Raw genomic sequence first — 23,983 nt, forward strand, 5'->3', positions numbered from 1 at the left:
TCTATCAGACGGGCTAATTTAATTATCATACTTGTTTCATTTAAAACACAATAATACACTGCTGCATTGAAGTCTATGAGAGACAAACATCCTTGCTTTGTCTTGACAAAGCTCAAATTCAAGAATTGGCAGAGTTTGATTCAAATGAAACTGGAAGAAGTGCATACAGTTAAGCCACTCTGCCATTCATTTCCACTTAGTTCAAAACTGTGGCATCAAGAAAACTCCATAAACTGAAATGAACATCATGGTCATAGATGAACAAGTTTCAAAAGTTGTGTATGAGCATGAATGGAGATGTGAGGATGGAGCTGCAGCCCAGTGAGTAAATAACAAATGGCAAATACAACAGGGGACAGGCTGGCTGGCTAACAATTCTTCTTCCTTTCTTAGTCATCATGCCATTAAAGAGGGAGGGCCTGCATATTACTGAAACTATTATATTAGTTAATAAGCTGTTTATATATGTATGACATTCTAAATCATGGCAATGGCAATGGCAATGGCAATGGCATCATATTATATGTACACTTTCTGCCGCCACTAGCAAACAAGTGATGAATGAATGAATAATAAATAGAATGAAAGATATAACAACATCATTTAAAGAACATCCATGCTTTGCTATCTATCTATCTATGCATCATCTGGTTAAGAACAGAAGAAGAAGAAGAAGAAGAAGAAGAAGAATTAGAGTTATAAATTAAAAGTGGGTATGGTATTGATGGATATAGATGGTGCAGATAGAATGGGAGAGAGAGAGAGAGAGAAATGGGGAATGTGAGTGAGGAAAGGAGGGAGGGAGAAGAGCTGAGGCCAGATTGTGATGAGCATTCTCTCTCTAGATTTCTGGGCTGGGTGGTGGTTGGACAGAGTCAGTACATTATACATTTTCACTCATTAGGTACTATTTATCTTTAAAAACAATGTTACATTAATTTCCTTTTTTTCACAAAATATAGAATCAAATACTAAATTTTACTTTCTTTTTTTTTTTTTTTTTTTTTTTTTTTTTTAATTTTCAAAATTCAAAAGCCTCCAAAACTTCGTATACAGACAAAGCTTACTCACTTAACTCACCTATCATTTATTACCACGCGCTTTCTTCCTATTATATTATATATTCAATCATTCCTCCTTGCCTTTCTATTTCTTATTATTATTATTATGATGGAAACAGATCTTAGTTCCTCCTATTGTATATATAATAGCACAGTACTGTGACATGAATTACTATACTTTACTTATAAGTTGCTAAATTTAGTTCGAATTCTAGCGGTAAATGTAATCAATTATTATGTAAAATTAGTATGAGAAGAGTATGCATGATAGATGGATCATACATTCATGGATGGACTTTTTAGGTTGGGTTACCACTTATTTTTACTATAGCATTCAATAATTATTTTTTTTTAATATTATATTATAAATTTATTTTACATTTAAAATATCACATCAATTTTTATTTATATCATATAAAATAATTATTCAAATTCAATTTTTTATTATTCAAAAATCCAAAACTCACACACAAACACACAGTAATGACTGCAATGCAGACTGCAGTGCGCCGGATCCCATCTTTAATTTGGATATAATAATAATAATAATAATAATAGACATTCATTATTGTTATTGCTATTAATTAATTAGCAACAACTACAACTGCTACTGCTACGGTCTCACCTAGCTTCTTCTCCTTCCTTTAATGCTTCTTTTTTTTAGTCTGTCCCTCTTTGTTTCTACGTCTACGTCTACTTATACTGTTGTGTCGTCTGTGTGCGTTCAAATATCATCCCTTTGTCTCGTATCTATATATTTATTTATTTATTGAGGAAATTTTATAAATATTAATATTATATTTAAATAAAGTAAAAATTAAAATAAAAATACTAAATTAATTTTAATATTGTATGATATAAAGATAATGACATTTGTGTAATATATTCTAAATTGGAAGGCTATTTGTAATGTTAAATAGATATTACAATTATTAAAAAAATAAAATAAATATTTTGTTATGGATATATCAAAATAAAAAAATAGATAGATTGTTAAGGGATGGAGGGAGTAATAAACAAATCAACTATAGTAGTTTGAGTGTTTGGATTTTGAGTTCGAAATTTCAATAAAAATTTTTTTGAATTTGAATAAGTGTACGATGTGATATAAATAAGTGTTAAATATAATATTGATTTTTAATATAATATAAAAAATAAAAAAATAAGTAATTAATTTGATGTTTTTGAATTAAAAAAATTAATGAATAATAAAAATCTTAACAAATTCCCCGAACAAACACACCCTATTATTATTATTATTACTTTCATATCTCATCTACTATGTCCACATTGCATGTCTGTCTCACATCTCATTCTATTTTTTTTTTTTTTTTAAAAACAATTACATGTTTTACTCCCATTTTATTTTTTTTTAATTTTAATTAAATTAAATAATTATTTTAATCTTAATTTATGATTATTTATATTATATAATAATTATTTTTATCAATATATTTTTAATTATCTATTAATTATATTTATCATTAACTCGGACATATAATGTGGAACGGATGAAATATTATTATTATTATTATTGATGTATACATTGTACGTGCACTCAATAGATACCAAATAATCACAATCTTTTGGATGTCTTATATATAAATATTTCTCCATAAAAGTTAATTACCCAACCTCCAATTAAAATGATGCTTTTCGTGTGCCCCCATGGAGCACTACTCTTCACATTATATCTTCATAAATCCATTTATATAATTAATTAAATAATATTCATAAAATATAAATAATTTTTACATTATAAATATTCATTACAACGGTGGTTGAATTCATGTTACTTCTTTACTATTAATATCGCCGTGCCCATCACCATCACAATGCACGCTCACAATATCATACTAATTGGGTTTGGTTAGTGTTTAAATTCAGCTTGTGCCTTAAATTTTAATAATTCTAATTTATGTATTTAAATAATATAATTATATATATGCTAAATTGTACAAAATTCATCCGTGGTTTCACGAAATTGCGTCAAATTCTCCGTACTTCTAAAAATGCGTCAAACTTCCTCGTGGTATCATAAACTCTGCGTCTGCGTCTAACCCCTCGACGGTCCTTATTACAGGGGGCGTGAGAATGGAATTGCAGAGAAATGAGAGTAGAGAATAAAATTGGAAAGAAAGGAAATTGAGAAGAGAATGAAAATTAATTCTCTTGTTTGGTAGAATAGAGAATTCAGTTGAGAAATATAAAAAAAATAAAAATGAATGGATCGGACAATAATAAATTATTAATCTAACAAAAGAGAGTTTTAGCAAGTGAGAATCATGAAAAAATATTTATGGTGACTTTTTTTAAAACAAAAAATTATAAATTATATAAGAAATTTTGTAAGATCATATTTTAGTATAAATTTTTGTAAAAAATTAAATACTTAAATGATAAATTAAAAATATTTTTTGTAAAACTGAAATAATATAATATAAATAATTATAAAAATTAAATAGTAAAAAAAAGAATTAAAAAAATAAAAATATATATATTGGAACATCATTTCTTTCCATTTATCTGAATATATAAGAAAAATGAAAATAGATAAATGGAAATGATTTATTTCTCAACTTCCATTTCTCTAACTCAAACAAACAAGAGAATCTACTGCCAATTCTCTGTACCAAACACACCCTTACAGTATTTGACCCCAAACTGCAAATAAATTTTAGAATCTTAATTTCTAAACCCCTAAAATTACAAATATATTTATTATTCTTGCATTTAGCTTTAAAAAATATTAAAAATAAACTCTTAAAACCTCAAGAAAATAACTATTATTTAGTATATTTACTATTTTTTGAGGCTAAATATAAGAAAAATAAATATATTTGTAATTTTAAAAGGGTTTAGAAGTTTGAGATTCTAAAATTTATTAACAGTTTGAGCGCATTTAGGTCAAATACAATTAAATAAAAACCGCTGAGGGGTTAAACGCACAGTTTATGAAACCACGAGAAAATTTTATACAATTTTAGAAGTATAGGGGATTTGACGCAATTTTATGAAATCATATGTAAATTTTGTGCAATTTAGGCTTTTTTATATATATATATATTTCTAGGGCAATTCTAATTTATGTATTTAAATAATATAATTATATATAAATATTTTTAGGGCATAAGTATGATACTCAATTTAAAAAATTAACACCCTAACTCATCAAATTTAGCCTTTTATATATATATATATATATATATATTTATAGGGCAATTCTAATTTATGTATTTAAATAATATAATTATATATAAATATTTTTAGGGCATAAGTATGATACTCAATTTAAAAAATTAACACCCTAACTCATCACATACTAATTACTATTTCTCCATTCACTTGATAAAGTAATAATTTCTTTTGGTTTAAATATTAAGAAGTATAAATATTTTAATAATGATTGATACTCACTCGGTCCATTTAGAATATAGATATTTGAATATTTTGGTTTAAATATTAAGAAAATTAACCTTAGTCTGATCACATAGCTTCACGGTCATACGTTCAATTTCTACATTATCAAGACCATCTTTTACTAGATAAATATAAAAATATTTTTAATAATAAGTACAATTATACAAACAAGGGAAAAAAAAATCATTTTGTTCAAATATAACCAAAATTCATCGTTTTTTTCTCTCAATATAAAAATTTTATCAATTTTGATCGTAATATAATCAAAACTCATCATTTTTTGTCATAATATAATCAAAATTCATCAATTTTGGTGCAAATATAAAAATCTTATCAATTTTAGTCATAATACAACAAAACTCATTATTTTTTTGTCCCAATATAATCAAGCATTATTTTTTTTGCTCCCACCATCAACAAACCGATGAAAAATGCTGACGTGGACTTGTAAGATTGTGCAATTTCTTCAAATATAAATATAAAGTTTGATTTCTTTTCACGTCAGCATTTTCCGTCGGTTTGTTGACGGTGAGACGAAAAAAAGATAAGATTTGATTATATTGGGACAAAAAATAATGAGTTTTTGTTATATTGAGACTAAAATTGATAAAAATTTTATATTGAGACTAAAATTGATAAAAATTTTATATTGAGACAAAAAATGATTGAATTTTGGTTATATTAAGACCAAAATTGATAAAATTTTTATATTGAAACCAAAATTGCTGAATTTTAGTTATATCGAAACTAAAAATAATTTTTTCCCAACAAACAAATATAAACTTGCGGGAAAAATATTAGTTTTTTGTTAAATGAATCTTTTACTCTTATATATATAAGAAGGGGAAAAAAAAATAAAAATGCAAGTAACAATCTCATAATAAGTTTATTTTGTAATTAATGGTGGCATGCTGATGCTGATGCACCTACCAACACACAATTTAGTAAGTTCATTATATATATATATATATATATATTTAGTACTATTATTCAATGACAGAAAAGGAATTCCTAAATATATGGTAAATGAAATAATTTTATTGTAACTAATATCCATGGTAAAAATCTGCCAGAGTGGAAACATATACAAATATTGTTTTGCTTATTTATTTATTTAAATTTGAATATTGTTTACAGAGTGAGTGATGCATAAAAAGACAAGACATAATACATACACATATACACACAATCCCATTCATTCGTGGATTCTAGAACTGACTCACTGCAATGCCTAATGGAATTGATGCAGAAGATATATAGGACTAATATATACATACATATATACATATATATATTTTGAGAGAGAGAGAGAGAGAGAGTCGTTAGTCTGACATCTTAGTTTACGAAATGCTGAGCTCAGCCCATCTTCTCATATAAATATTTTTTGGGGGAAATTTTTTTATTTAAAATAAATAATATAATTGGTAATATGTATGTGTATGTGTATGTGTAGGAACTTTTTCTTATCTGGCATTGAATATTTCTCCCTCACCAAAGTCTTGTGCTCTTACCCAGTAATTACAACTATTACATCTCTCTTATTTATTATTATTATTATTATTATTATTTTTGTACAAATAAATAAATATATAGAAAGTAGAAGAAGGAGAGGATTCTTATTATTATTATTAGTATTATTATTAGTATTGTTTATTATTATTATTATTATTATTATTATTAATAAATTCCTTCTCGCCGTTTTCCCCAGAATCTAGCACTGTTAGCGTCGCCGGAGAGTTAAACTTGCCGTCGACCGTCCGACGGGCAAAATCGCGGCTCTGCTTGTATTGGGAATGTTGGGGTGGAGTTACTGCGCCTGAAGAGTTGAGGTTTCCGTCGCTAGATACGACGTCGTGTGGAGTTCAGCCGGAGTTTGAAAAAGTCTACTTTGACCGCCCCTTCCATGAGTAGTTGTAGAAGAGGGCTCTGAGTTTCCGTTGACCGATTCGATTCCAGATTTGAATCTTCCGGCGTAAACTATGGGGCATTGTTGTAGCAAGGGCGTTGCTGCCCACGCCGCCGATAAATACGACTTCGACTCCTCCACAACCGCCGCCGCCGCCGCCTCTACCCCCCGCCCTCCCCCCGTCCCTTCCGGATCGCGTTCCCCTCACGCCCCCGTCAATGGTGCGGCGGCGCGTACACCAGCTCACGCCGCAGCAAGCCCCTGGCAGAGTCCATACCCTTCCGGTATTGCGCCGACGCCATCTCCCGCGAGGACTCCTGGGAGGAAATTCCGGTGGCCCTTGCCCCCTCCATCTCCGGCGAAGCCCATCGTCTCGGCTTTCTTTAGACGCCAACCTGCTGTGCAGCCTACGAAGCCGATACCGGAAGAAACAGCTGGCGCTGCCCGCGAAGACGGAACCGAGCAGGCGCTTGATAAGAGCTTTGGGTATTCGAAAAATTTCTCTGCCAAGTATGAAATGGGGAGAGAAATTGGTCGAGGACATTTTGGCCATACTTGCTGGGCTGTGGGTAAAAGGGGGGAAGTGAAGAATCAGCAGGTGGCTGTCAAGATCATTTCCAAATCTAAGGTACTTCCAGATTATATCTCACAATTGGCACATATTTATCGATTCTTTGAAATTCATAGCTTAAAACTGTTCTTATGAAGCCTTTAGGATGGTTCAAACTGGAGATTGATTCATTTGGGAAAATGATCTTGCAGTGCATTGCATTATGTTGTTGGGACTTTGTTTGTTACATTCTTAGGTTTCTGGCTAAAAGTTTTTGCCCATTCAAGAAAGATTAGCATTAGCCAGACAACCTTAGTTTAGTCTTCTCAGTTGCAAAGTTTGATGAGAATATATGTTGGTAAAGGCAGTGACATGAAGGTGACATTTGTGATGTAGGGCTTTATAATCCAGAGTATGTTATCCATTCTTGTGCCTGGTTAAAAGCCCCCAATTAGGTTTACAGGGGAAAGGCCTTGTTGTACATTGCCAATGTGTGATAAAGCTTATTTAGTATTTTTCGTTTGTGATCTCTATCCTTAAACCGAATGAGTTTGCATTAAAAGGCGAGGAGTTCCCAAAATCTTGTTTATAAATTGTTTTTGACTTTATATGCAATCATTTGGCAGATGACGACAGCAATAGCAATTGAAGATGTTCGTAGGGAGGTGAAGATATTAAAAGCTTTGTCGGGACATCAGAATCTGATCAAGTTTTATGAAGCATTTGAAGATGTTCATAATGTCTATGTAGTTATGGAGTATGTGTCATATCCTTATCTTTTCCTTTTGCCACGTGTTTATGATACATTCTGTATCTTCAGACATCTGAAGGGTTGTTGTTAGATACTTGACTATAATATTTGTCCGGAACACGTGTGTTGTGGATAAGACTAGGCTACAATTTAGACGACTTCATTTAATACCATTTGAAAAATTAGTGTGTTCAGTTACATTTTGTCGTTTTGTGTACGTGCACAGCTACTAGTTACTGGTTAATGGGAAAGTATTGATGACATTGTGTTTTCTGACAGATTGTGTGAAGGAGGCGAGCTGCTGGATAGGATTTTGGCGCGGTAACTTGGCATGATACTCCTAATGTGCTGCTTTAACTAGTTGATTATATACCAGCTTATTGAAATATCCTATTGCTTTTGTATTCCAGAGGTGGACGATATACAGAAGTAGATGCCAGGAACATTGTTGCACAGATGTTGAGCATTGTTGCCTTTTGCCATCTGCAAGGAGTTGTACACCGGGATCTGAAGCCAGAGGTATTGCAAGCTAGCATTCCACTTGTCATGTACATCATGGAACAGTGCATCATGGGATAATCTTCTATTTGGAGGTTTGGATCAATCTGAAAAGGCTCACTTGCTTGCTTTCTTGCAGAACTTCCTATTTGCAACGAAAGAGGAAAATTCTCCCATGAAGGTCATAGATTTTGGTCTATCTGATTTTATTAGGCCAGGTATGGACCAAAAACTCCTTTCGCTCTTGCATCTTTGTTTGAGCATTGGTCCTTTGTTCTTTATCTGGACATTTTGTCCTGGATGTTATCTTCTGGCATCCAGGGGAGTTCCTTGTATACGCAATTTTGTTTTACTGTCATGCTACATAGTGGTTTCTTGAACTAACAGTGCTGAAGCATTGCCACATTATAGATTTAGGATACTTCAATTGCCATAATTGCAGACTTCATTGTTTGTGAAACTACCCCCTAATCATCTCTCTGTTCCATCTTTAAGGGGGTGGGGGGTTCACCTGCAAACTCTTGCCTATTGATCTTATGAATATGCTTGGTGTTTGGTTCAGGCTATATTAATTTTATTATATGCATATCATAGAATTTCTCAGAAATTCAAAATGGCAACAATATGCTTTGGCTGTGATTTATTGCACTTGCATGCTATATGTGCCTTGAGATTTTCTTTATGCACCCACATTTGTGTTTCTTCTATCACTTTATCTTATAGGACTAATCTTTGCCATATATGTATTAAAATTTTCTACTACTGTAATTGCAGATCAACGTCTGAATGATATTGTTGGCAGTGCTTACTATGTTGCACCTGAAGTACTTCACAGATCATACAGTACTGAGGCAGATATTTGGAGTATTGGAGTAATCACTTACATCTTATTATGTGGTAGCAGACCTTTTTGGGCACGAACAGAGTCTGGAATTTTCCGCTCTGTTCTCCGCGCTGATCCCAACTTCTATGATGCGCCATGGCCGTCAGTATCTGCTGAAGCTAAAGATTTTGTCAAAAGGCTTTTAAACAGAGACCATAGGAAAAGAATGACAGCTGCCCAAGCCCTGAGTGAGTTGCTTAATATTATCCTCTATCTAGTTTAGTTAACATGCTTAAAATATGCAGGAAGTTCTCGATTTGGTTTTATGATTCTATTCTGCCTTCATTATACATAGTTTTTGTTTTCAAGACATTAAATTTTATTGAAGTTACTCTGTCTCTTTATTTGTAGCTCATCCGTGGTTAAGGCCCCTTAACTGTGCTATACCTCTGGATATAATGATCTTCAGATTAATCAAGTCATACCTCCAAGCCTCCCCTCTGAAACGTGATGCCTTAAAAGTATGTAATGTAATCGCTCTAAATATGTCTGCATACTAATCTTAAGGTTGTTTGTGTTCTAAATGGAGTTTGATCGTTCTATAACACATTTGAAATTCATCTCCTCTCATTTCTGGAGGGTATTTGTAATTGTTTTGTTCCATAAGATAGATGGATGCTTCTTGAAATGCAGGCTCTGTCAAAAGCTTTAACTGAGGATGAGCTCCTATACCTGAAGATTCAATTTGAACTTCTGGAACCAAAGCATGGCTATGTCACGCTTGATAGTTTCAGAACAGTGGGTGAACTTTTTCTTTTTTTCCGTTGTTATAGATTCTAACCGGAAAACAAACTCACATTTGGATTATGTCCCACCTTTTACATTTACAGGCCCTTATGAAAAATGCAACTGATGCTATGATGGAGTCAAGAGTTACTGATGTTCTAAATGCGGTGAGATATTTCTTGTTACAACAAAGACAATCTGCTTGTTTCTTTTTGCCTTGTGTAGTTTTTGCAACTTTATATCATTCATATAATTACATATATACATATATATACTTTAATTACTTTGATGAGTCTTGGATGCATACATTTGCTTCTTACGTAATCGATTCAAATCACTTTATAGCCAGTCCAATGTTGGTGTTGTGTCCGAAGATTCAACCATGGATGATACTAACTAACACACTGCTTGTTGACTGCTGTGTCATCATACTGAGAGTTTTCATTTTTTTTCGATGCATCAAAGATGGAACCTCTGTCCTACATGAGGATGGACTTTGAAGAATTTTGCGCTGCTTCGATAAGTGTGTATCAGCTGGAGGCACTGGAGAACTGGGAGGAGATTGCGAGCGTGGCATTTCAGCACTTTGAGGTGGAAGGAAATCATGTTATCTCAGTGGAGGAATTGGCGCGGGTATATGCAGCTGTTCACCTATTATCTTGTTCTTGCAAGACCCCATTTTTATTTAGAGTTCATTCTTACACACACTCTCTTAAAAACTCCGATCTGCAGGAGTTGAATTTGGGACCAACTGCTTTCTCTCTACTCAAGGATTGGATCAGACCATCTGACGGGAAATTGAACTTTCTGGGCTTCACCAAGTTCTTACATGGCGTAACTATCCGCAGTTCAAACACAAGACACCGGCACTGAGGACCGGAGATTGCTAGCTAGCCGGTGACATTGTTGCTTTTCCGGAGTCGCTACAGTTTGTTTCGAACTCTTTTTCGTTGGGCGAAAACGTAGAAAATTCTTGGACTTCTTACTATAATTTCTTTGAATTGTTGTGAAGAAAGGATTTGTTGGTATTCAAGCAAATGCAATAGTATTTTGGGGGTGTGGAGTGGAGAATGTGATCTGGGGTTTGTGATGGATGGATTTTTCTTGGATGGGAAGAGGTGGGAACAAAATGATATATATTTTTATATATATAATAGATATATAGATAGAGAAGGAGATACTGTTAAAAGAATGGATGCAGGAGGAGGAAGAGCAGGATGAGACTTCTTATTGATTGATTGATTGATATGATATTATGAATTGATGATCCAAGTTTGTCTGATTGTGTAATTTGGTTCTTGATTATTTTCCAGGTGTGTTTTTGAATGCATGTTTTACATACTGATTTTCCTGTTCTAAATTTTTTTTTTTTTTAAATATTGAATCAAATGCTCATTTTCTTATTTATTTATTTTATTATACTAAAATATAATTTTGTATTCAGTATATTATATCAATTCAAACGTACACGTAGATATAGATATACATATGCTACAGTAGCAGCTTCGTTGCTTTGATTGTAAGCACGCATCATCTTCTACAACTACAACAACAATCATATATATATCATCATAACCCTAAACCTTTGTATTTATTCTATTCTACAAACAGAGAGAGAGATTTGAATTCAGATGAACGATAGGCGAGCACAAGCTTACACTTGATGAATGAATTGATTGATTGGTTGATTGATTGATTGATTCAATGAGCCTTGAAGCAGTGCAGAATCTGGTGGTGGTGGTGGTGGTGGTCGGTTTGGTAATTGGCCTGGTCGATCATAGCGGTGACATGAGAGAAGTCTCGGACATGGCAGGGAATAGGTATGGGACCAGTTTGGTTGTGGTGGAAGCCGTACTCCTCCGCCGCCGCCTCGAGCAATGGTCTGAAGAGCGGGTGGTTGACGTAGGCCACCGGAATCACGAAGCGCTGCTGCTCCTCCCCGACGGCGACGGCTACGCATCCCTTGGGGGTATCCGTATCCCTCGTCGTCCATCCGCAGCGGTGGTGGTGGAAATGAATGTGCGGCATGTGTAGATGCGGCAGCGGCAGCATCATATTAATTAATTAATTATATTGGGAGTTAGTAGGAGACCGAAGAAGAAGAAGAAGAAGAAGAAGAGATACAGGAGAATCGAAATTGGAATAGGTATTGGTACGTTAGCTATTGTGATTGGTGGTGGTGGTGATGATATATCAATTTGGGATAGGTGAAGGTTAAAGACCAGGAACGCAGGCTGCGGAGAAGAAGAAGACGACGATAACGAAGCATCTTATTAAAGGGTTTATTCTCTCTCTCTCTCTAGGAAACGTATGTATGAATGAATTAATGAATGTGTCAATATATATATATAGAGAGAGAGAGAGAGAGGGAGAGAATGGTGAAGAAGAATATAAACGCGTGAAGGCAGCGTTGGCCTGCCTGTCTTCAATTGGCGTAGGCCATAAGCATTAAGCAAGCAGGCAGGTATTATTCTGTTATTCAGAATGGGTCGTCGGGTCGGGTCGGGTCGGGTCCACTTACTTTCGGAAGTCAGCTTCATCCACCGCCATTGAAGCGTTGAAATGGTGAATTGGGGATTAATTATTATTATTATTATTATTATTAATTTATTAGTAATGAATCAATCAAACAAGCAATCATCTTAACTAACTGAGTGCATCCAGCCAGCCTGCAACTGCAGGGAATATCTTCTTCTTCTTTCTAAATTCTTATTCCATTTCATTATTATTATTATTAGTAGCTAATTACGTGTCCCATGCCAACAGGGCCGGGCCGGGTTGCATCCAGCCCACAATTTACGTGTCCTATGCCAGCAGGGCCGGGCCTGGTTGCATCCAGCCCACAAGGCCACAACTCTGGCTCTCTGTTTACGTGTTCCGTGCCAGCAGGGCCAGGCCTGGTTGCATCCACCCCACAACCCTTGCTCTCGAATTGCAATATTATTATACTCCCTTAAATTGTAATTAGTATTAAAATATTATTTCCTCCGTTTCATATTTATTTTTTTGTATAAAATTTTAAAAATATTAATATTATATTAACATGTGGTATAAATAAAGTAAAAAAAAAAGATTAAAATAATTTTATTATAATGATGTGATATAAAAGTAAACACATTTGCGTAATATATTATAAATTGAAAGGGTATTTATAATGTCAAGTAAAAAGTACAATTATTAAAAAAGAAATGAATACTTTGTTACGAGACGAACTAAAATAAAAAATGGATAGATTGACAAATGACGAAGAAAATATTATATTTGTATAATTTTTTACATAAATATCATTATAATAATATCATAATACATATTTTTGTCATTTTTCTTAATTTACACTATATTTTCATATAATAATTAATATTAAAAAATCATTGCAAATATAACCTCTAGAGCCTAACAAAGATAGTAATATATTTACTATTACACTAAATGAACCATATATAATAGACAAAATTCAATGATGTCTGAAAGTTTGAACCCTTAATATCGGAAGTCCGCCCCACAAAACTGAACACCATAGAGCAGTCGCTACTCAATTATGCAAACTTGGCAAGCCATATAACGATTTAAAACTATATATGTCACCGTTTTGCAAATCTATAGTTTTGCTTTAATAGTATATTTTTATTCATTTGATATTATTCATTTTTTTTAAAAATATCATATAATTCTTTTATAAAATATCAAATCAAATACTAAATTTTTATTTTTTTTTAAAATTACAAAAACCTCCAAAAATATCTACCTATACAAACCCTACATTGGCCATTTCTATAACCTGTACGCTGCGTGTCCATATTAAAAGTATACCGTATTTTATTTTAGCAGCTATGGAACTCACCCTACCCCACTTGTACATGGACGTCGACGTCGGCATCGCCATTCACGCCACCTCATCAAATCCAAATGTCCCACGTAGACCACAACACATCCGAAGAAGCAGACAGACAGGCAGAGAAAGAGAGAACCACCCCCACCGGTCCGGCTGACGGCTGTGCCTCTCCTCTTCTATTCTCCCTACACCTGTCTGTCCAACCCGATACCAACTACAGTACTACACTTTATTCTTCCTTCCTTGATTACCTACCCTACCCCACCTTCCATGGCCGTCTCCTTCCGCTCCCTATCCCCTCCCTTAAATTTCTCTTCCCCCTCCTTCCCTCCCCGATCGCTGTTCCTGCCTTTGACCACCGCTTCTCCACCACACTCCGCCCTTCCTCGCCGCTATTCTAGTTCTACCACACGCCTTAATTACGGAACAAAAACAACGAAGGCATCCATGGCTGAGATCATAACTCCCAAGAGCAGAGGTAAGGTCCTCGTCTTCGACTCCGACGAAGATCTCGCTACATCTCTCGCCAAATACACCACCGATCTCGCCACCAATCTCTCTCAACAAAAGGACTCCTTCACTGTCGCTCTTTCTGGTGGCTCGCTTGTTAAATCTCTCAGGTAATTATGTAACTGAAGCTTCTGCTTATTCACCTTTGTCTTCTCTACGATTCACTTATGGCTGATTCCTGAACCAGTAACTTTGTTTGTTTCTGTATATATATATATATATATATATTGGAATTGAAGGAAATTAGTGGAGCAACCATACATTGATTTGGTGGATTGGTCGAAATGGCATGTGTTTTGGGTGGATGAGAGAGTGGTGCCGAAGGATCATCCTGATAGCAATTATCTCCTGGCTTACAATGACTTTCTGTCCAAGGTATGTTCATCTTCGTATTGTTCTTTGTATAAACTCTGTCCGCCATTAGTCCAAATGGATCAGTAACACTAATCCCAATATGCCATGACCTGATTTTGTCGACAAGTTTTCTAGCTATTCAAATGGTGGTCAGGTAGAAATGATTATGTATGTAGGAGGTGTTCTTGATGTTTGCAAGGGTAATTTAATTTCACAGAATACTTGACATTGGGAATGTGGTTCAACACTATTTTGTCGCTAGTCTTTATAGTCGCTGCGTTTGCGTTTGGATTTGAGAGTTTTGTCTTCGTATTTGTCTGCGATTGGTATGGCATGTTTCAACAGAGCCATGTGTCCGACTACATTGATAGTCTTGTCGCTTCTGACTTTGTTTAGAGCCTCGTTATTTATGACTTTGTGGAGGTTATTCCTGTCGTTTCCGGCTCGTCTTGTCATTTCCAACTCCGTTGTGAGTCTATTATTTCCAATTCTAGTTCAGTTGAAAGCATTGCAACAGCAGACAAACAACTGTTATTTTTATTTGCGTTTGTATTCAATTTTCTTATCAAACTCAAGTCGTTTTATCCATTTCCAACTCCGTTGTGAGTCTATTATTTCCAATTCTAGTTCAGTTGAAAGCATTGCAACAGCAGACAAACAACTGTTATTTTTATTTGCGTTTGTATTCAATTTTCTTATCAAACTCAAGTCGTTTTATCCACTGTAATATATTCATCTTTGCCCTTTTTTCTTGTTCCATATGTAATCATACATATTTGTTTCGATTTTGCAGGTCCCAATTCCCTCCGGTCACGTGTATTCCATGAATGATGCCTTGTCGGCAGAGGGTGCAGCCGATGATTACGAAACATGTCTGCGGCATCTGGTGAAAACTAAAACAATCGATCAATCTGAGAGCGGTGGATTTCCGAAATTTGATCTCATGCTGATGGGCATCGGCCCTGATGGCCACATTGCATCGTTGTTTCCCGGACACCATCTTCTTCAAGAAAGTCAGAAGTGGATTACTTCTATTAAGGATTCTCCCAAGCCTCCGCCGGAAAGGATTTCCTTCACCCTTCCTGTCATTAATGCCTCAGCAAACGTTGCCCTCGTCGTCACAGGTTCAGGTAAAGCCAGTGCTGTCCATACGGCCCTGAGCGATGTGTCGAATTCTGAGGTACTTCCAGTGCAATTAGTCTCCCCAGAAGGGGAGTTGACATGGTTTTTGGACAAGGAGGCAGCATCAAAGCTGTAGAGAGGGTTCTTGGCTGTCTGAAATTCGCGAAGAAGAAGAGATCAATTTCAATCATATCCAGAAGCGTCTTCTTCTTCTTGTTGTCGACTAGTCTGTCCAATAATGGATAATTTGCATCACTTGTGCTTTGTTTCCTTACAGACATGACTTAAGGTTGCTCCATGGCTATCATTTTGAGTGCTTCCCCTGTATATTGATTGTATTTGACAAACCACCTCTCTTGCTTAATTCATTTGGCTTGGCAAGGATAGCTTTTTCAAAATGCAGATCACAAATCACATTTCTGGAGATTGGGTTCTTACAGATAGATCAAAGCACCATAAAATCCATAAAAAGTAGTGGTCAAGTGAAGCACACCAAGCATTGACAGAGACAATCCTCAAGCTAGAATTTCCGAGAGTGTCGTGACTAGTTGCGTAAAAGGGACAAATTTGTTCATCATCTCTTTCAATATTGTAGTAGCTTAGAATAACAAGCACAATGAATCTTGGCAGATCGATACCTAGAGGCCCTCATTTCATTTCTCTTTGGTGTAGTGCCTAACTGCGAATGCCAATCCCAATATCATGAGAGGCACCAAGAACTGCAGAATCTTGATAATAAACTCGGGGGTCTTGTCTTGATTGTACTGAGCTTGTTGTGGAGGAACATACGCGCGTTTGAGAGGGACCGTTGCCATGTCTATCTCCCCGATGTAATATTTGTCCATCATCTCCCTAGCAGTGTCACTGTGTCCCACATCTTCGAAATCATTTGTTGCATCTTTCCCTACAGAATGGAAGAGGATCAATCGTATTCGTGAGGGCAATACGGGTTGTAATCATCAATAGATGTCTTTTATATTTGTTCCTTTCAACTACAAATAATATGGTACACTACAGACTTACCAGTTGCAGACAGCAACACTTCATCACCTCCAGGATGATCATCCATGAATGGGGTCACATCATAAACCTGGATGGAAGATAATGTCACCCAAATGTTGTTGAAAAGAAAACATATCACGATGAAACCAATTGCTATTGCAATGGAATTAAGACTACTTCCCTTACCAAATGCCAACCATTTCTGTTCATTAAGAAAAATAAAGAAATGAATAAAAGTTCCGATTTTTCAAACCTGAAACAGTGTTCTATGGTTCAGAAATTGGCAGTAGCCAGTGTATATTATTTCTCTAATATTACAGCATTACTAATGCAGACAGAACTAGCTGTAACTCTTCCTTCCTTTAAATACTCGCTCGACTAAAGAATTGCCCCGTGTTAGTTTGCGGGGTTTGGGTTTTGAATAGTGAAAATTATGCATGCTGCCAAGGTATGGTCTCCTTCTTGGTGGAACCAATTAAGCTTATGCTGACTTACAGTAAAGAAAGTTTTTAATCTGAATTGGTTGGATGTTTTCTCTGTGCTTTTTTCCTTATATTGGTTGAAGATACCTCATCGGCAAGAACTGGTGTTTTTAAGATAGTTTTAAATACTCACTGTAGGTATTAAGCTATTTGTGTATAATCTTATATATACATACATGAATCTCATATCTACGAGAATGGTACTTAGATATCAAATAATCTTCCACCCTCTACTGTTACAATTTACAAACCAAACGATTGGATCAGAAGACTAAGAAGAATGCAGTATCAGAAAATTGAAATGGTAGCTCCAGTAGACGAACATAATTAGGGCAATCAACAAATTATAGATTCAACAATATAAAATGATAGCAAATAACACAAGGAAATGATGAGAGAAAATTATATAACAAGAAACGATGAGCTACCAATGGAATAGCAGAAAATTAATTCACTTAAAATTGTATAGTAAGTTGTCTCATCAATATTTGAACAGCTCCAAATTCAATTGGTGGAACCAAACTCTCACATATTTCTCGAAGGTTTCAATAACAAGTGATTCCATCTCAAAAGAATCTGATCCAGGCATACAAGAATTAAATCCAAAGCTAAACGCACAAATCCAGTTACCTTTTGAAAAGAAAAAGTAAAAAGGAAAGAGATGGAAAAACCTTTCCACTGATAATAAGCCAACAATCCTTAGTCTTGTTGTGCTTTCCGACTTCCTCAAATGTGAGAACTTTCGGATCTGACGCCATTTACGAATTCCTCAAGACTGGAATACAAAAAATAAACCGAACATTACAATCCCCACAAAAATAATAATAATAAGAAGCTACATAATAATAAGAGAGAGAGATTTACAGACATAGGATCAATTGAAGCAGCAAAGTCCGCTGAGGAGAGGCAGCGGATTACGAGAGGAGAGAAAGAGAAAATCTAAAGATGATCTCAATCTGCAACAGCTAGGTCGGTCGGCCAGTTCTCCCTACAAATACTCCATTGAAGGAGATGAAGTAATCTAGGGGAAAAAACAAATAAATAATTAAATAATATGGAGGTTGAATTGACAGTATTAGCCCCGAACGCATAATTAATTTACACCCCTACTGCCCCCACGGCCACACCGTTCCAAATTATTACTATATTATTGGCCGAAATGGGACAAAATCTACCAATATTTGATGAAATTGTCTTGAATTCCTTATATTTTTGTGGCCATTTTCTAAACTTTTAAAATTATAAATATATTTATTTTTTATATTTAATTTTAAAAAATAGTAAATATAATAAAAAATAATTAATTTTTTTGAATTTTAAGGATTTATATTTACTATTTTTTAGTTAAATATAAAAAAAAAAATTATTTATAATTATACCGTTTAGAAATTGAAATTTTACAATTTATTAGTAATTTGGGCGCATTTAGGTCAAATAATATTAAATAAAAATCATCGAAAAAGTTAGACGTATAATTTATGAAATTACGGAAAATTTAATGCAGTTTTATAAGTATTGGAAATTTTGCGCAATTTCGTAAAACACGTGTAGATATTGTACAATTTAATCTTATTATTATTATCATCATTATGATAGATGAGAATGAAATGAAGCTGTGCATGAGCCAAAAGTGTACTAGACGAATAACGGATGAATTCTATCGTTATTAAAGTATGTGTGCAATTGATCAAATGCAAGTAAGTGCAGTGTAGGTAGACTTCACCAACACTAACACTAGATTAGTATAATCTCTATACATCCATCAATGTTGGTCAATTAACATTTTGACATTTATGGATTCGGTTCGATTCGAATTATTCGGCTTTCAGCTGACGAAACCTTTGTCGTGTCCCTTCGTGGGCAAGAAGTTCATGCACATCGGGGGGTCGATCTTCGCAAGAGCAAGAATCGACGACGGGAGAATCCACAGCCCATCCCCACATATCAAACCCGACGCCACTGCCGGAATCATCAGCCCCGCCTTCCTCCGACTACCTAATTTATGCCAAACATACACTGCCAAGCTCCCGACGCACATATCAACGGCAAAGTAACCCCCCACCAGAAACGGCACCGCCATCGCCATCGGCAGCGGCACCCATTTCCCCAACCTCTCCGGCATCACGTCCCTCGCCAGATTCGCCGCCACCGCAAACGCAAAAAACCCGTAGCACAGCTGCAAGCAATGGCGAGGCAATGCCGAGAAGCCCTCCACTCCGAGTATCGCCATGTTACGATATATCAACGCGTACGGAGCCTTGTAATCTCCATCCGGGTTCCCCACATCGAACGCCTCGTAGAAGAGAAAAAACGAGAACGGCGCAACGATACAGCCAATCGCAGTCCCGATTGCTTGGCTTACGAGCATCGATCTTGGCGAGGTTAAGGTGAGATGACCCGTCTTGAAATCATGCATCAAGTCGGAGGAGATGGAAACGATTGACTTTATGAGACCGCATCCAATTAATCCGGCGACTACGCCGTCGTGTTTCCCTGCCAATGCCGCGAGCACAAAGAGCGCAACTTTCCCGTAATTGTATGCCATGTTCATATCGGTGAGGCCAGCGCCATACGCATTGCAGAAACTCAGAGACGGAGCAAGAACGTAGGCGACAAGAACGTAATACCATTTGAGCTGGGGAAACATGATCGGGATAATAACCACTGAAACACCCGAGAAAATCAAGTAGCCTACACATGCTATCCAGACAGGAATGCTCTCTCTGATGAACACTTCATTTCGTCGAATATCATCTAAAGTTTCTCCCTTGTCATCTGAATCGCAACAACAACGAATCATATATATGTAATGTCACTCCTAACTCGATTCAATTACTCGATTTTCACCTGTTTTAAGATCCCTCTTGTTTATTGCAGCAGCGTACACGCTTCTGACCGTGAAAAACAACGTCTTGAGGAAGTTGTAGAGGCCATCGCCTAGAATAAGAGCGATAGAAATGAAAACCTGCGAACGAAGCATTAGTACCATAGCAACATTACCGAATTTATTGCAATAAAGAGTAGATATATGATATATCAGTGTTAGAAACCTTGTATCCATTTAAGCTTTTCATACTGCTCTCTTTGATGTCTGAAGGGAACCAATCCCCTTTCCTTTCACTAATCAATGGCCACATTACGCCCCACGAAAGCACGGCCCCGAGAAGAAGAGATAAGTTCACTAAGTGGGAACAAATCATTCCTGCTCCGACATAAGTCATGCTGAAATCGAAGTAGAATCTGTAGAACACATGTTATTACACGTCCGGATTAGTTTGATCGATTCATATACATAGTAAACACACAAACAACGCACGTTTGTCTCCACGCCTCGAGTCCAAAGGTCGGGAAATTGATGAACCCACACTGTTCTCCACCTGAGTAGAACCATTGGAAGAAACTCCAAAAGAAACTTAGGGAGAAGAACTTCATGAATCCTTTGACCTGTTCCCTGCAGATTAGAAGCAGCAAATCTTCTTTAGCATAAAGAAACTGAAATAACTTATAAACATTCGATGAAGAACCAAATGCTCACTTTGCCATTTTGTCCCCTTTACTTGTGTGGAATCCATTGATGAGTACAGCAGTTGCAGTTCCACTTGGATATGGCAATTTGTAATCGATAATCATTATCTGAAACATTGTATAACTAATCAAGAACTGCAACAAAATCATGTAATCAGGCAATAGATTCACTTTTTTTTTTTACCTTTCTAAGAGGAACCAAAGCTAATAATCCAACAAAACTAACAACAAAAAGAAACCCAATCATCCAGTCAAGCCCAGGTTCTTTGTAACTAGCTGGTGAATTCCCTTCTGTATCAACCCCAGCCTGCTCATATGTCCTCTTGTTCAAACCCAAAAGGTACGAACCAAATCCACCTGGAAGTGAATCAACAACAAAATCAAGAATAAGATCTTAACTATAATAATGATCATCTTTGAGTTTTTGAAGTGTTCTGTTCTGTTCTATCCTGACCTCCCACAGCTATGCTGTAGCAAGCAACGGCGCAAGTCTGGATAATGGTGTTCTCCTGCCTGGTGAATGGAGCAGTCATGAAATTGGCCTTATGGAGGAGTTTGGTCCATGTCCTGATGAACACGAAGGCGAGAAGAGCAGCAGAGACGTTGAGGTTGGGGACAAGTCCAGTTGTGAGGTTCAGCTTCATCACTATGATGCTGTATATGATTCCAATCAATAAACTTGCAAGAATTCCTCTAACAGTTATCTGCTCTCTCCATGGAGGAATTCTCTTCAGATCTTCCTCATCCTGCCTCCCTGTTTCCTCCACATCTCCATTCTCGTCAATTTCTATGTTGTCTCGTCTTTCGCTGGTTCCCATATGCAGCAAGCAACCGCGCAATCGATCAATCTGTTCAGTTAAATAGGAGAATGACTGAATGAAAGAGCAAAATTACAGTGTGATTTTCTACAGTGAAAACTTCGAATTTCCTAATTGTGCAGAGCTGATAATCTCTCCCCTTGAATCGGATAGAACTTGTGTGTTATCCACAACCAAAACACGCCATGAGGCTAGTAGGAGAGGAGTGACGCCATGCTCAAATTTGAACAGAGAGATGAATAGGAAGAAATAGATTGAGAAACTGTTGCGTTGACGATGATGATGATGGTGTTGTGGTGTGTACTACCCCCTCCCCTCCCCTCCCCACCTACAGCCCCAAGTGTAGTACAAAAGTCGGATAGCACTGACTTTTTCGTAGTACTACAGAATTGGTTGGGTTGGGTGCTTTCAGTTACGATGGACATGAATTCATTCTCAAACGGCTCTCTTTCTTTCTTTCTTTCTGATCGTCGTCGTCGTCTTCGCAGGGCTCTTTCTAATCATCAAAGTCGAAACATCTTTTGTGCGACTGTGAGAGAATGAATTCTCACGAATTTCAAGAATCTGGTTGGGAAAACATAGATGCTTTCTTTATGATCGCTGTCAGTAGAGAGAGAGGAGTGTATGGGTAGTGGAGATGATGATCAGCTCCAGATTCAGATTCAGATTAAAAGAGGAAAAAGACAAAAGGATATGATGGGAGTGCGTATTTGTTTGTGCTTTAATTAGCCATAGCCATAGCGAGAGCTAATCCGCCATAGCCATAGCCAGAGTTAATTTATTCTCAATGGTTATTGGCCTATAGCTATGGCTATGGTGGCGTGTGGCTGCAACATTCTCATCTCATCCATATTCGAAATTGGAATCAATCATATCATGCGCGTACAATTAGGCTGTATTGCTTGATCCCATCTGAGTATTCACTCTATGTTTTTATTTTTGTTGATAACAGAATTAATATTATTAAAAATATTTCACATTGATTCAAAGTACAAAATAAAAAAAATCCAAGAAATTTGTCATCTATAATTTATTTTAAAATTTTATAAATTATATTTAATAATTATAAACTATGTAGTATAATCAAAACTCTATTGGTGTGTTTCTTTTGTTAAAATAATTTGAAGATAAATATATATTTTTATGTGAAGTGTGTGAGACATAGAAAATCTGCAGATAATATAAAAATAATAAAACTGTAATATATTAATATTTTTAAAAAATATGTGAAAAAAAATAAATAAGAACAAATATATTTTTTAAAATTTGATATTTTAATTATCGTTTTTTAATTTTTAGTTGGGTATAATATATAACCTAATTATTTTTATATTATTATTATTATTAACAAAGACAATAATTTTAATTAAAAGTTTATTGTTTGTTTAATTTTAAAAGTCGCTTTTACTTTTGAATAAAAACTAATAGTGCAAAGAGATATACAATACTCTCTCCGTTCATTAAAATTAGTTCATTTGGATTCGGCACATAAATTTAAAAAAATGAATATTTTATTAAAAAAATGATAGGTTGTCGATGATATTTTTGAAAATTTAGTTAAAAAGTAAAGTAAATGAAGATAGAGAATGTAATAAAGTTAGTGATATTTGTTGTAAATAACTGTTCAACGGAGGGTAATAATTAAATGTTGATTTGTTGAATTTTGCCAAATTTAGTAATGAGATAAATTTAGTAGACGGACTAAAAAGAAAAGTAAGAATAAATTTGTGGGACGGAGGTATTATTTTTTTTGAGTTTTGACCTCGGGTAAAAATCTATTCATACGAAACCATAGTATTTATCAATAAGCTAGCGTGATAATGAATTGAGGAGATGCCTATTCTAAATAATAATAATAATAATAATAATTCACAACTTGTTCATGTTCCACGGCCGTTGGACTCACGCATCTCGTCACACATTTTCTAAACAAATAATAATAATAATAATAATTAGTGATAGAGCTGGGCAATGCAAATGGCAGGGTATATATGCAATGCTTATACTTATGCCATGGTTGAGTTCGTATAGCCACTTTAGCCACTGAGTGATTCAATTTTTGTGGATCTCTTTTTAGTCGACTTTATCATCGTCTTGGAACTGAATTTTGATTCCCTTAGGTCACAAATTCTTTTCGAATGTGTTGTGCCCTAAAATCAACGAATGTTTCATCAGTATTTCAAAGAGTATGTATGCCGTCGCGTAGGTCCTTTGTTTTGGATGGCTTCGAACAGTTCGACATCTTGATGATATTGAGCTATAACGACTGAATCTAAAAGATTTCAGATAAAATATACTGAAATTTATCAAAATTAAAATTAAAATAAATTTGTTTTGAAATGATATGAGTTCTTCAGACTGGATCATCGGTTCCATTAACACATCATATCCCCTATCCCCACATATATAATTGAATATATACAACTATGTGTGTGGAGATAGAGGAATATGGTTTATTTTTTTGGACAAGAGATCTCATGGGGAGTTCATTGTGTGTTTTTAGCTATTTATATCCATGAAATAAAAAGCGTGCCTCTACTTCT

General features: G+C 35.3%; 4 protein-coding genes across 7 annotated transcripts; 2 read left to right on the forward strand and 2 right to left on the reverse strand.

Moving 5' to 3' along the window:
• Nucleotides 1-5,898: 5,898 nt before the first annotated feature.
• On the forward strand, nucleotides 5,899-11,121 carry LOC127244809 (CDPK-related kinase 6-like). Of its 2 annotated transcripts, XM_051265316.1 has the most exons (12): nucleotides 5,899-5,995; nucleotides 6,190-7,015; nucleotides 7,564-7,694; nucleotides 7,968-8,009; nucleotides 8,099-8,207; nucleotides 8,326-8,404; nucleotides 8,961-9,257; nucleotides 9,421-9,530; nucleotides 9,703-9,807; nucleotides 9,900-9,962; nucleotides 10,261-10,428; nucleotides 10,528-11,121. In XM_051265316.1, exons 2-12 carry the CDS (start codon nucleotides 6,461-6,463, stop codon nucleotides 10,666-10,668), a joined length of 1,800 nt encoding a protein of 599 aa, XP_051121273.1. In that variant the 5' UTR covers nucleotides 5,899-5,995; nucleotides 6,190-6,460; the 3' UTR covers nucleotides 10,669-11,121. The 2 variants fall into 2 exon arrangements, with proteins under 2 accessions (XP_051121273.1, XP_051121271.1); XM_051265314.1 differs by lacking the exon at nucleotides 5,899-5,995 and having other exon boundaries at nucleotides 6,102-7,015.
• Nucleotides 11,122-13,739: 2,618 nt separating this feature from the next.
• LOC127244812 (probable 6-phosphogluconolactonase 4, chloroplastic) lies at nucleotides 13,740-15,940 on the forward strand. Its single transcript, XM_051265320.1, has 3 exons — nucleotides 13,740-14,247; nucleotides 14,377-14,512; nucleotides 15,285-15,940. The coding sequence occupies exons 1-3, from the start codon at nucleotides 13,898-13,900 to the stop codon at nucleotides 15,747-15,749; spliced, it is 951 nt and encodes a 316-aa protein (XP_051121277.1). The 5' UTR covers nucleotides 13,740-13,897; the 3' UTR covers nucleotides 15,750-15,940.
• A 114-nt stretch (nucleotides 15,941-16,054) lies between these two features.
• LOC127244813 (cytochrome b5) lies at nucleotides 16,055-18,133 on the reverse strand. Of its 2 annotated transcripts, none has more exons than XM_051265321.1 (4): nucleotides 17,966-18,133; nucleotides 17,769-17,872; nucleotides 16,637-16,703; nucleotides 16,055-16,517 (listed from the first exon to the last, which is right to left on the reverse strand). In XM_051265321.1, the coding sequence occupies exons 2-4, from the start codon at nucleotides 17,853-17,855 to the stop codon at nucleotides 16,267-16,269; spliced, it is 405 nt and encodes a 134-aa protein (XP_051121278.1). In that variant the 5' UTR covers nucleotides 17,856-17,872; nucleotides 17,966-18,133; the 3' UTR covers nucleotides 16,055-16,266. The 2 variants fall into 2 exon arrangements, with proteins under 2 accessions (XP_051121278.1, XP_051121279.1); XM_051265322.1 differs by having other exon boundaries at nucleotides 17,962-18,109.
• A 608-nt stretch (nucleotides 18,134-18,741) lies between these two features.
• LOC127244808 (metal-nicotianamine transporter YSL2-like) lies at nucleotides 18,742-22,189 on the reverse strand. 2 transcript variants are annotated; one of them, XM_051265313.1, is made up of 8 exons: nucleotides 21,517-22,189; nucleotides 21,077-21,429; nucleotides 20,807-20,979; nucleotides 20,633-20,730; nucleotides 20,414-20,548; nucleotides 20,148-20,337; nucleotides 19,945-20,062; nucleotides 18,742-19,872 (listed from the first exon to the last, which is right to left on the reverse strand). In XM_051265313.1, the coding sequence occupies exons 2-8, from the start codon at nucleotides 21,264-21,266 to the stop codon at nucleotides 18,923-18,925; spliced, it is 1,854 nt and encodes a 617-aa protein (XP_051121270.1). In that variant the 5' UTR covers nucleotides 21,267-21,429; nucleotides 21,517-22,189; the 3' UTR covers nucleotides 18,742-18,922. The 2 variants fall into 2 exon arrangements, with proteins under 2 accessions (XP_051121270.1, XP_051121269.1); XM_051265312.1 differs by having other exon boundaries at nucleotides 21,077-22,189.
• Nucleotides 22,190-23,983: the final 1,794 nt, after the last annotated feature.

The sequence above is a fragment of the Andrographis paniculata genome, unplaced genomic scaffold (genome assembly GCF_009805555.1).
Source record: "Andrographis paniculata isolate CXL003 unplaced genomic scaffold, ASM980555v1 Contig21END, whole genome shotgun sequence".
Lineage (NCBI taxonomy): Eukaryota > Viridiplantae > Streptophyta > Magnoliopsida > Lamiales > Acanthaceae > Andrographis > Andrographis paniculata.

Excerpts from the sequence above, each read along its gene's own strand:
- LOC127244812 (XM_051265320.1), top strand. The coding sequence starts at position 13,898 with ATGGCCGTCTCCTTCCGCTCCCTATCCCCTCCCTTAAATTTCTCTTCC. Across the intron at positions 14,248-14,376 it reads TCGCTTGTTAAATCTCTCAG|GAAATTAGTGGAGCAACCAT; the intron begins GTAATTATGTAA and ends TTGGAATTGAAG. Across the intron at positions 14,513-15,284 it reads ACAATGACTTTCTGTCCAAG|GTCCCAATTCCCTCCGGTCA; the intron begins GTATGTTCATCT and ends TCGATTTTGCAG.
- LOC127244809 (XM_051265316.1), top strand. The coding sequence starts at position 6,461 with ATGGGGCATTGTTGTAGCAAGGGCGTTGCTGCCCACGCCGCCGATAAA. Across the intron at positions 8,208-8,325 it reads ACCGGGATCTGAAGCCAGAG|AACTTCCTATTTGCAACGAA; the intron begins GTATTGCAAGCT and ends GCTTTCTTGCAG. Across the intron at positions 8,405-8,960 it reads ATCTGATTTTATTAGGCCAG|ATCAACGTCTGAATGATATT; the intron begins GTATGGACCAAA and ends CTGTAATTGCAG.
- LOC127244813 (XM_051265321.1), bottom strand. The coding sequence starts at position 17,855 with ATGGCGTCAGATCCGAAAGTTCTCACATTTGAGGAAGTCGGAAAGCAC. Across the intron at positions 16,704-17,768 it reads GGCTTATTATCAGTGGAAAG|GTTTATGATGTGACCCCATT; the intron begins GTTTTTCCATCT and ends TCTTCCATCCAG. Across the intron at positions 16,518-16,636 it reads AGTGTTGCTGTCTGCAACTG|GGAAAGATGCAACAAATGAT; the intron begins GTAAGTCTGTAG and ends TCCATTCTGTAG.
- LOC127244808 (XM_051265312.1), bottom strand. The coding sequence starts at position 21,440 with ATGGGAACCAGCGAAAGACGAGACAACATAGAAATTGACGAGAATGGA. Across the intron at positions 20,731-20,806 it reads CTTTGGTTCCTCTTAGAAAG|ATAATGATTATCGATTACAA; the intron begins GTAAAAAAAAAA and ends ACAATGTTTCAG. Across the intron at positions 20,549-20,632 it reads AAAGGGGACAAAATGGCAAA|GGAACAGGTCAAAGGATTCA; the intron begins GTGAGCATTTGG and ends TCTAATCTGCAG.